The sequence below is a fragment of the Protopterus annectens genome, chromosome 4.part0, assembly GCF_019279795.1.
Source record: "Protopterus annectens isolate FY-2018-M chromosome 4.part0, PAN1.0, whole genome shotgun sequence".
Lineage (NCBI taxonomy): Eukaryota > Metazoa > Chordata > Ceratodontiformes > Protopteridae > Protopterus > Protopterus annectens.
In genome coordinates this window covers 9,285,375-9,297,810 of record NC_056733.1, presented here as the reverse complement: position 1 = coordinate 9,297,810, position 12,436 = coordinate 9,285,375, and the positions used below count along the sequence as shown (strand labels likewise).

General features: G+C 38.1%; 1 protein-coding gene across 1 annotated transcript in view; it reads right to left on the bottom strand.

The window, feature by feature from the left end:
* Window positions 1-12,436, bottom strand: part of LOC122799160 (uncharacterized protein C16orf96 homolog) — a 791,156-nt gene that overhangs the window by 341,792 nt on the left and 436,928 nt on the right. Inside the window, exon 6 of the mRNA XM_044068046.1 lies at window positions 8,251-8,336. Within this exon, the coding sequence (XP_043923981.1) occupies window positions 8,251-8,336 (86 nt within the window). The remainder of the gene's footprint in view (window positions 1-8,250; window positions 8,337-12,436) is intronic.

The following is a 12,436-nucleotide window of genomic DNA, read 5'->3' as shown; positions in this document are numbered from 1 at the left end:
TGCACAGTGGGTGGGACAGCATTTCAAATGAGTTGGAGATGGGGGTCTTGAGGTGATGGGCATTCTATGTTAGAAATAACTTTCTCCTTTGTTGTGACTGGAGTGCCACTACACAGCTGTGACTTGAGTACAATCTGCTGGTCTTTTGTAGGAGGACTTGGGGTCTGCAGTGGCAGGGATGTTATGCAAATGTTGGACCATGACTTGGATGGAGTCCACTGGTGAGTTGTTTGGCCAGCACAAGCTGGGTGTCATCATCAGCCAGGATAATGGATGACAGAGTGTTGTACAGTTCCTGATACAGGTGAGAGCCATGTCACAAGTTATATGGTCCGCACCTGTACCTTTTTTGATACAGGCAAGGACCATGTAACTTGTGATGACCCCTTGTGTAGGACACCTAGGGTACATAACTTACCCTGACCTCAGACAACAATGCCAGTCTGGGCAGTGATGGTGGCACTGTCAACCCTCTACATGCAGGTGGAGATGGATATAGCATGTGGCATCACAGACCTCATAAGACCAATCATTACAGGGTCTCAGGACTTCATGTACTCATGCAGCTGCTAGCAGTAAGGGGCAACATCCTCATTAATGACACACAACACAATAGTCAGATTCATGTGCCTGGATGAAAGTGTAACATATCTGTTAATTGATATTATGTGCTGCCTGCATATCAGGGCCAACTGTAACACCTGATGCCATTGGGTACTGCTGAGTGACCACACAATGCACTCACCTTCTGCTGCTACTGCAGCCACAAAGGGAACATCACAGGTGACTGTAGCAACAACAGATCCATCCACAAATAGGGATAGTGAGTACACACTCATGTGTACCTATGGGTCAGACAACACATTCATCTTCTAGTGTGTGCATTGATGTCCACCCAGGAAGGAGACAGAGAATGACTTTGTGCATATGACAACTGACTGTAATGGTAGCTGTGTCTCATTATCAACATCTCCTGGCCAGGTGCCAAAATCAGTCTGCTGTACTGTCCAGCTTCTACAGATGTCACTGCATCAATGGTCTGCCTTGTGACTATGCAACAAAAGATACACCTGAGTGAGAATTATTACATGTGATATCACTGTATTTCTGTGGCATGCATGTTGAAAGTTTCCATGCAAGACATACCAAACAATCCTAACCTGCCTTTGCTGTATGCATAAAGTTCCTATGATAAAATGTAGGGACAATATGCTGTAGTCAGTCTCCCTTCTATCTCAGCAGTGTTGCTATTGTAAAGAAATCTGCTGTAAGTGTTACCTAGTCTATCATCCACCCGCATTTTTGGGGGTTGCTCCATCATGATGCCAATATCCACTTCTTTAGAGGTGTTCCCATTACAATTGTTCCCCATCATTGACACACAATAAAGTCCTCCAGCTGTATCAGCTTGCTGGTCTTGGGAGTCTCCCATGGCCGGCCTCTCAGATGTTATGCAATGTGCCTTTGCATTGGCACTGTGTAGTACGTTTGCCACACACTTATGGCATTGCTCTAGTATGTAATTACACTAACCCAAAGCACTGATATCTTTCACCAGAGTCTGTCACTAATGGACCTGTAAATGCTTATTAGCATCCCCTCCCAACAACATGCACTACCCATGGGTTCTGAGTACTTGTAGTAGACATTTTCAGCAGGGCTAAAATTATCTATTCTCTGCCATCCACCTCATCCTCTGGACATGCAGACATCTGTGACCATAAGATATATATAACTATAAAATGTGTACGTCTAGGTCTGGTAGGATGACAGCTAGACTCAAGAACAACCAAGGTATAATACACTAGGTGCAGCTATGAGAGATATGCCATACTACAGTCAATGGGATAGCTATGTACCTTGCCAAACATTGGCACATTTGCACTCCCAGCAGGGTGCAGCCTCTTTTTTAGGGCACGTATTTGTGTAGAGTAGGGTGTAGTCATCCATGGTGCTAGCACTAGAGAACAGGTGAGACAATTATATAGTACAACAATGGCAAGTTTACACATGTATAGTCATTCCTCTGCTGTACTCAACACCATAGGCCACCATATATCATATATAAAGACATGCTTTTACCACATGAATTGACACATGTATACATGAATATGTTGTGTTAGTATCATAGGCTGTCTCTTTGCCAGTATAATCTATGGACACATGTCACATGTAGATACACATATTTATTTTACTAGCTGTATGTAAACTGATTTCTTGTACAAGGGTACAAATTGTTTGGAATATCAAGAAAGACAATGTACTGCTTGCAGAGTAAAAAAATGCCTATGACTCCAAAAAGTGTTATTTCTGTAAATGTAGCTGCTTAACTCTCCAAAGTAGTTTTTAAATTGTGTACAACTTAGCAGACACGATGTTGGTGCATTCTCTATCTCGATAGCATAATACCTCTTTAGCTGACATGTACACAAATGAGGCCAAGGTACATGAATGCCTATGAATTGCTTTATTTAGCTGCTAAGCATACCTCATGACTGTCCAGATTTTTGGATCTTATTTTTGGCTTGTCCCTCATAAAATTTGTGGTTTTCTGGCAGATCATTTTGGATACATGTTACTAGATCATTTAACATAGAACAGACATTTGAGTTTTAGACTTTGTATCGTTTAGAAAATACACGTGAATGCAAAATGTTGTAGTGTATCAAATTTCTAACTTTATGAGAACAATTTCTGAAAAAATTTCCATATTTTTGGGCCTTTGTCTCCCATTATTTTGGCTTTCTCCAGATTTCTTGCACTTACAGGTTGAGTAGTATGCTGCCAATCATCTGTGACATATTCTTCACCTAAGTACTTAGGCATGTATCTGACATCCTCTGGCAATGTACTCATGCAGCAGACTTGTGTGAGGACATACATCACACTTTGGTACATCTACAAGCTTCACTACCCATGATTCATAAGTCACATTGTACAAGTAATTTGTAGGCTGCTATTTTCTGAGGTCATTTGCACAATAATAGCTACCTCTGCAAGTAGCTAGGTGAAAGCATCTGCATGGTGCATGAAAGACAGCATGGTCATGCTCTGTTTTCTTCATCACTGGTTCAAGGAGCAGCTATTGGGAACTAGTACTGTTCCATTCCATAACATCAGTGCCTAGTATGATTAGGATGAGGTGGTGACCACAGCCACAGGCATTACCAGGCCATGGCAACAGTGTAGGCATCAGCATGAAGACCTATGACACTGCCATCCTGATGGCCTCCATTTGTGGTATGTTTGCGGAAATGACCTTCTTACTGACAGCAAATGTGTATGGGACACTATGCATTGCTTCTATATCAGAAGGAGGTAGCGGTGGTACCTGCAAATTACATTTATTGTGGGGATTTTCAGGGACATGTTATATGGTGGGCTATGCTGAATGATCTCATGGAGCCCCCATGCTACCTGGTGTGCTTTTGTATGTATCCGGGCCATAGTTCTGTGTAGGTATGTTAACTTATGTGCAGGGAACACATACCTGCCTGCTGCCTGAGACAAAACTAATGGAACAAAGGTATGGGATATTTTAAGTGTTTCTTTGGCATATTATTTTATACCTGTCATAGTTCTGTGATGTGGCCTTTCCAATTTCAGCATGAACAGAAGAAGACATGAACTGTTTTGGCTACTGGAGGACACAGGAGAGACTAGTGGCCAGGCAGGGTTAGTTCTTTTGACAAATGCTGATCTATGTTTTACATATATATTTATATACAACTGTTACATTAGAAGGACATGTTCACCTATGGCAGACAATGTCTCTCTTCCCAGCAGCTTCAAATAATACATGTGCTCAGCAGACCGCTCAGCTGCATTCCACCCTGCTGTGGCTGTAGACCAGGGAGTATGATGACATCAGAACTGCCTTGCTGGATGGAGATCTCACCTTCTCACTGGCAGCTAGCTTGGTCTCATTGCCCAAGGTAGCAAGTAGTAGCTTGAGCTGGTGGTGGAGGCTGCAGTTGAGAGAGCAGGAGACAGGTGCATGGCCAGAACTGAGATTCTTCTGGGGTAAAGTGCAGATTTTATCACACAGCCAGTTCCAAACCTTGAGTAGCCAGATGAAATTGTGACCCATACCAGTTTTGACCTGCCCATGATCCATCAGATGATGATAACATTAACTTTCCTTAGGGCCAAAGTTGCAGATCTCACACTGCTGCTCATATTTCACCTTATCCTGACCTTGGTGTACCCCTGTCATTTTGTGTCGGGTACCACATACTGCACATTTTCCAACCCTTCCCATCATCATTAGTCTACCTTCAGTTTGTCTCTTTCAGTCTAGTGTCTCCCCATCCTAGTCTTTTTACATCAATCCCTGTTTGTGCTACATGCTCCTACACATTAACCCATGTTTACACTTCATGCTCCTGCACATTAACCCATGTTTGTGCTACATGCTCCTACACATTAACCCATGCTTGTGCTACATGCTCCTGCACAGTAACCTATCCTTCTTTCCTTCCCATCCTCTTCTATCACCCCTCATTATCTTCCTTTCTGTCTAGATGAATAAATGAGGACCATATGCCCACAAAAATAATGCCCCTTCTTCTCTCCCAACCTTTACACTCCTATATATTGCCCTTCTGTCTGTCCCTTTGCCAGCCGCCTTTCCCTTTTTCCTGCTCTCCTATACTTTGACAGGGGTCCATGTTTGTGGACATCATTACACTAAAAGTGAAATGACTCTTTAGCTAGATATCATTATGCATTGCTTTGTGACATCCTGTTGTATGTTAGCATGAGCAGCATAGCCTTTGTTTATATTACTCCAAGTGCTGCAGTCTGTAAAGTAACATTTTCAGCTCTCATAAGATTCATGCAAGGTGGTCTGTGTCTTCTGTGTGTATTACATACACTTCAGTGTACATGTTGCACTATACAGGATGGTCTCTATGTAATTTCTGTGCTATTCACCTATGTCGATAAGAGCGCAGCTACCTGCATAAAAATGCTACATTGTCTTACTTTAGATACATAATTAGTGCCAACAAGCTGTGCAAGCATTGGGGGTTTGCACAGAGTGTCTCTATGAATCATAGATTATGTTGCAAGAATCTGCACCATATTGTGCTGCATTTATACTTTTACATTGCTAATGGTTGAACCATACACAGATGAGAATTTTCATGGCTTTAACATCAACGTATTGTCTTGGAATGTAAACACAAGCATCATTTGCATCCAATAACTATCAGAATCTAAATATATGTTCTGTATTGCTGCTGCTGTTATGGTAATGGTCATAAATTTCCCACAATGTACATACTTTCTGAATTTCTTCAACATGAAACTGAACTACTGATACATACCTTCTAGTTAAAGGTGAGTTGTACAACTTAAATGCAGAGAAAGTCCAAGTGGGTACTCTTTGGGGAACCTTTTCTCTCCATCGACCATTCAATTCCAGCTGTGTGGAAACTCTTGTAAATTCACTGTCAGCTACTGTAATCCAAATCACCTTCAATACAGTAAGCATTTGAATCTGGCAACACTCAGTTCTGGCACTAGTAGAGATCACAACTCTTACCGTAGCATAAGTGATGTTATCTGATATAATATTATATACATATATTATATGCTTATTATTTGAGATAATCTAACAGCCACTAAGATAACCTCTCTTCTGCCTCTCAGCCCTTGAATTCTGATACAAGAAGTGATTTAAAAAGATATTCTATGTGTTCTGTCATATATGATGAAGAACTTAAATTATGTATTTTTTTCAATGTATTTCCTTATTTTCCAAGTACCCATGCATTAGATTAACTGAGGAAAAGCTAAATCTGGGAGACAGTGGTGTACTTTTTTGCAGCAATGAAAAAAAGAACATCATTATTTTCATTGTCATAGCGAACATGTGCCACTCAGCCAGATCTAAAAAACAGCTTAGGGAAAAGCAATATGTCCTATAATCTGCAGCTCTTATATGGATTCACCCTTGTTACATCATCAGCAGCCTACTTTTACAGAACCTACCTGAGGATATTTAATAAAACAATGAAAGAAAGGTGGGGAAAATGCCCAAATATATGAATTACCTGCATGGATGTAGTGCTACAAATAGCGGCAAACTCCTGGCAAAAGGCATGAAAACAAGAAGCTGCTCTAGCTGTTTATAGGCTGTGCAGGAGATGTTTAAAAGGACACTGAGGTGTATATACTAAAGCAGTGCAGTCTCACAAGGAATGCATGAAAATCCTCAGGACAGAGCTTGAACTGGCTAAGCTTCAAGGTCAATGAAGGTGTCATATGCTGACCAGAAGAAATCTAAGTACAGCAGGCATGGCATGTACCATGAGGATTTTCTCACAGAGACAAAGAAAGGCATAACAAGCCTTTAGTTTTTACTTGGTCCATCTAGTATAGCCCAAGTTTTCAGCCTATTCTTAATTTACATTTTATACAGTCTCACCCTAGTTTTTAATATATAATATTCCTATCCCAGAGTGACCCAAATAGCCTCACCATCTTTGGATCAGTAAGTACCACCTGTAGGTTTTTACATAAGACATACATTAAACCTATAGAGTAGGGCAGCAGGGTCACACTGCAGTCCTTAAAATATTGTTCACACTCAATAATGCATGTTTATTCCAAAGCCTATGACTGAAGAAACTCATATTTCAGATACAATCTCTTCAACTAATTAAACCAACTAACTAACTGACTAATGTGCATCTTTTTAACATGCACTGGTCTAGTTTCCAGTTTACTCGTTCTCTCAATTGTGCAAATCACGGACTTCTAAGATCTTATTTACATCTCATTTCTACAGTTATATTAACTTAAATAATTATGTATCTTGGAAATTAGGAAATTACTAAATACAGTGTAAATGCAAATCAGTACTCTAAATCAAATATGAGAAGTGATTAAATTATCAGGAGCACATTTGTGAAGATGGATCTATCTATGCTGCCAATGACTTGCATTTGGGAACAAGGCTAAATCACTATTTGGGCAAGCTAGAGAGAAAGAAAGATGGGAAAAAAGTTTGATGTCATGCTTTTATAACACTGGAGAAAGGCAGGTGTTCCACACTCCTAGTAAAACTTCCAGTGGAGATCAGAAGCCAGATAAATGCCTGAATTTTATATTTAGAAGCATGTGCAATGTCTTGTGGCATCCTTGCAAATTGCACCACTAAAAGGTTAGGCAAGGCTAATCAACCATCTTGGAAAGATAATGGTCTAACATATGCTAAGTCCCCCTCCTAGGGGAAATATCTCCACAGCATTCTAAGAATAGTTGTAAAGGCACTGATTTCCAGACAAATGAATGCCCTTTCAAAGGAACCTAAATCTATAACTCTTTTAAGAATAGACTTACAGGCATTGCTTTTTAGACAGTGGGTACCTGGAAAACTGTTTTATGAAGAAAAGGCTGAAAAGGAGCCTCTAAGGCTCAGCATATATAGTGCAGAAGCTGGGGGTAGCACCAGGCCTGATAACCTTCAAGGACTGGATGACAAGCAGTTGGTCATGGCTTGATATTACACACAGAAGTTGTTTAAATTAGTCAAAAGAGGAACCTCTTACTTACATAGCAACACAAGTGCCAAAGTAAAATAGATTGAATCATGAACGTAAACATAGGTTCTTCCCATGCCTTTCAAATTCTATCTCAAGAATTCTGAACAAAGCCAAAAATAATTAGGGACAAATGACCAAAATCAGGGACAATTTTGAATTATTATCTCAGTTCACTCAAAAAGTTAATAGACGAACAGGTTTTGCATTTTGTAAAGAAAAAGAAGCACAAACTTCAAATGTGTGACATTTACTGACTGACTGTAATCCTCAAAGATTTAACAGAAAAACATTTCTTATGAGGAACATGCAAAATCAGGCTCAGTGGAGGGGTATGGCTCTTCCTGACCACACAAGGAGTCCATGTGAATCAAGTTAGAAGAACATTATGTGAGATAAGTCAAGCAGAGACAAATGGGGGTGGGATGATTCAAACTAAAATTCTAGTGAGGAATATTCTCACTATAAGGTGAAAAATTGATGGACAACACTTATCACCACATATGTAGACAAACTGGACAATGATATCAAATCTGCTGGGCTCACAATGCTCCTAAAATATTATTAGCATGGTGCCATGGGCTCCCATCAGTCTGAAGTCTAGATTGGAAATCATATGACCCCATATTAACCATACCCAGCATGTATTACGGCTGAAATCGTGGAACACTGAACAGTTATATAGGACTTTATATCTTACCTTATGATTTCCTTCTGCAAGTTCCTTCATCAGCTGCTTTAGGTGTGCCAGCTCAGCAGGAAGGTTATCAGGGATATTTTTGTTTGCTATGCCATATAACCATCACACAACCAAGAAAAACAAAATAAACCAAAACCATGTTAGGGAAAAAGACAGCAAATACTAAAACAGAAATAAAATGCAGTCATCATTTTATTCTTCCAGTCCTAGCAAAATGTTGTATTTATTGATCTAACTTTGCTATATGAACTGGTCTAATGACCATTTTCAACCACAGCTTGGGCCAAAATGCTATCACAGCTTCTCAAAACAAATTTATAGAGACTACCTTCATAGTTTAAGACTAACATTTACATTTTTGATACATTATAATCAAATTTTACTGTGCAGTAACTACTATAATGGTGCTTTTATATTAATGTTATTTATAAAAACCATTGCATTTGCCATCACAATGTAGTTAATTCATTTTAAAATAAAGAGCTAAAATGTACATGAAGAGAAATAGAAAGTTACAAAAACATAATGCAATACTCAGAGAAAACAAGGTTCATTACTTCCATAAACAGAACATTCTGTAAATATCACATGCCATCTTACTACACGTACCTTCCATTATGCACACCTTGTGATGTTCTACTGCAGTTACATGCTGGTTTTTAATACATGGTACACACTGATTATACTCCAAAATCAACAAAACGTTAAGCTTGTTATCCACTTTTATGACATATCAACCTAGCAATAAAGGCTCGTTATGTTGATGCTCATACATTAGATCCTTATTATTATGATTTTGGTTGCCATACATAGTGGTCACTACAAAACTGCATCATTGAAACCTTCTGACATCTTTGAAAGCTAGAACACACTCTGTACTGTCACCGCCAAACATCTAACAGCTTTTAAAGCAGTTGGCTGATGAGAGCTGCACTTCACTTCTGACCATTGTCTCATACCTTTTTTTTTCTCTTAACTGGTAATACACCAAGGTAGCAAGGTAGCAAAAACTCCTCATATATACTGTACAGTATTTGCTTTTATCATTTTAAGGCAATGAAGTTAAAAATAGTAATTATCAGTCAGTCAACTGCATGCATGTGTTATATTAAACTCAGCTCTGCTCACTAAACTATTGCATAATCTGTACAAACAAAATGGTTATTTCTCATTTATTCAGCAAACAAGAATGCCTCTAATAACCTTATCAATACAAAATTAATTTGAACAAGAAAGGTGAAGTAAGGCTAATGGCCTGAAAATAAATGCTGCAATAAAACTTTGAAACTTGTGAAAATTTAATCAAATTTTTGTGCAAAATATAGCAAAAGTGATTGGCTACACTTAAAGAGTAAAAATATTTGTGTACTTGCCAACAACAGTCTCTGGTTTGGACAATATACTACTGGTATTTGCAAAAAAAAGTTCACTAGTTGGATATTAACTAAAATTAGGTCAGGTTAATATTATTTCCTATTCTGAATATAAACTTTATTAGGTAGATGTCAACAGAAAGTATTTAAATTAAATGTTGCTCTCTATTTTAACATCTCTACTTCATCCAGTATTGGAATATACAAGAAGATCAATATTTAATTATCGCTGGAATGTGGAATTGCATATACTCATTGCGTATTATTAGTGTGTATATTTTAGGCTAGTTTTTATTTTCCTAACCTTTTTCATCTGAAAAAATAGGAAGAAGGATTTATTAGTCGCTGGACTGTAGATCTAAAAATTGCTGCTGAACCATACCTCCAGCTGTTTGAGTTGATTTGCATGTTTATTTTATTTGAAACATACATTTGTTGCGGTGGTGCAGCGGTAGTGTTGTAGCCTCACAGCAAGAGGTTCTTCTGTTCAATTCTCGGCTGGAGCGCCGTCTATGTGGAGTCTGTATGTCCTCCCCGCGGTCGAGTGGTGTTCGAAAGACATGGGTAGAATGGGCATGCCTTAGCTGAAGGTTGGGTGTCAAGCTGGCACCTCGGCACCCATAAAAAAAATCTACTGCCAATCATTAGCAGACCAGAGCTCCATTGTGGCAACCCCTAACTGGGAAAAGACAAAAGAAAAACAGCAGCATTTGCTGAAAATGAAAATGAGACCAGGCAACTCAAGTGGTTTACTGTTGGTAAATAAACTGCTGAACTTAGCTGAAGATTGAGGATAGTCAAATGATGTACTTAATGTCAAAGGAGATAATTTGTACATTACTGCAGCTAGGGCATAAGGATTAGTTTTACATCGAGAGTATTATATAGCATCTATACATTACTGTAGCTAAGGCATAAGGATTCATTTTACATCGAGAGTATTATATAGCATCTATACATTACTGCAGCTAAGGCATAAGGATTAGTTTTACATCGAGAGTATTATATAGCATCTATGCATTATTGCAGCTAGGGCATAAAGATTAGTTTTACATCGTGAGTATTATATAGCATCTATACATTATTGCAGCTAAGGCATAAGGATTAGTTTTACATCGCGAGTATTATATAGCATCTATATATTACTGCAGCTATGGCATAAGGATTAGTTTTACATAGAGAGTATTATATAGCATCTATATATTACTGCAGCTAAGGCATAAGGATTAGTTTTACATTGAGAGTATTATATAGCATCTATACATTACTGCAGCTAAGACATAAGGATTAGTTTTACATGGAGAGTATTATGTAGCATCTATACATTACTACAGCTAAGGCATAAGGATTAGTTTTACATCAAGAGTATTATATAGCATCTATACATTATTGCAGCTAATAAGGATTAGTTTTACATCGAGAGTATTATATAGCATCTATGCATTATTGCAGCTAAGGCATAAAGATTGGTTTTACATCGTGAGTATTATATAGCATCTATACATTATTGCAGCTAAGGCATAAGGATTAGTTTTACATCGGGAGTATTATATAGCATCTATACATTACTGCAGCTAAGGCATAAGGATTAGTTTTACATCGAGAGTATTATATAGCATCCATACATTATTGCAGCTAAGGCATAAGGATTAGTTTTACATTGAGAGTATTATATAGCATCTATACATTACTGCAGCTAAGGCATAAGGATTAGTTTTACATCGAGAGTATTATATAGCATCTATACATTATTGCAGTTAAGGCATAAGGATTAGTTTTACATCGAGAGTATTATATAGCATCTCTGCATTATTGCAGCTAAGGCATAAAGATTAGTTTTACATCGTGAGTATTATATAGCATCTATACATTATTGCAGCTAAGGCATAAGGATTAGTTTTACATCGGGAGTATTATATAGCATCTATATATTACTGCAGCTATGGCATAAGGATTAGTTTTACATCGAGAGTATTATATAGCATCTATATATTACTGCAGCTAAGGAATAAGGATTAGTTTTACATTGAGAGTATTATATAGCATCTATACATTACTGCAGCTAAGACATAAGGATTAGTTTTACATGGAGAGTATTATATAGCATCTATGCATTATTGCAGCTAAGGCATAAAGATTAGTTTTACATTGTGAGTATTATATAGCATCTATACATTATTGCAGCTAAGGCATAAAGATTAGTTTTACATCGTGAGTATTATATAGCATCTATACATTATTGCAGTTAAGGCATAAGGATTAGTTTTACATCGGGAGTATTATATAGCATCTATACATTACTACAGCTAAGGCATAAGGATTAGTTTTACATCGAGAGTATTATATAGCATCTACAGCTCTTCAAGAGCACTAACATTTTAGCTTCACATTGGTCACAAAACATGATATTTATAGGAAAAGTGAATGCTAATTCATCGACCCCTTTTAAGCGAAAGCTTAAAATCTCGAACACCCAGAACAGCAATTTTTTTCACAGGGAAAAAAATCGCTGGTCCACAAAAAAAAAAAAAATTTAAAACATTATATAATGTGGGGGCTTTGCCCCTCCAACCCCCACTTAAATATATCAACTCCGAGATCGCACCACAGTGGAGGAAATGGTGAACTCCTGAAACTGGCCCAGTGATTTTTTTCCCTGTGAAAAAAATCGCTGTTCCGGGTGTTCGAGATTGTAAGCTTTCACTTAATAGGGATCGATGAATTAGCGTTCACTTTTCTAAGCATTCACTAATTCAATATAGACTCATATAGGACAGATTAGTAGGTTCTTAACATCCTTCACTACCAAACCA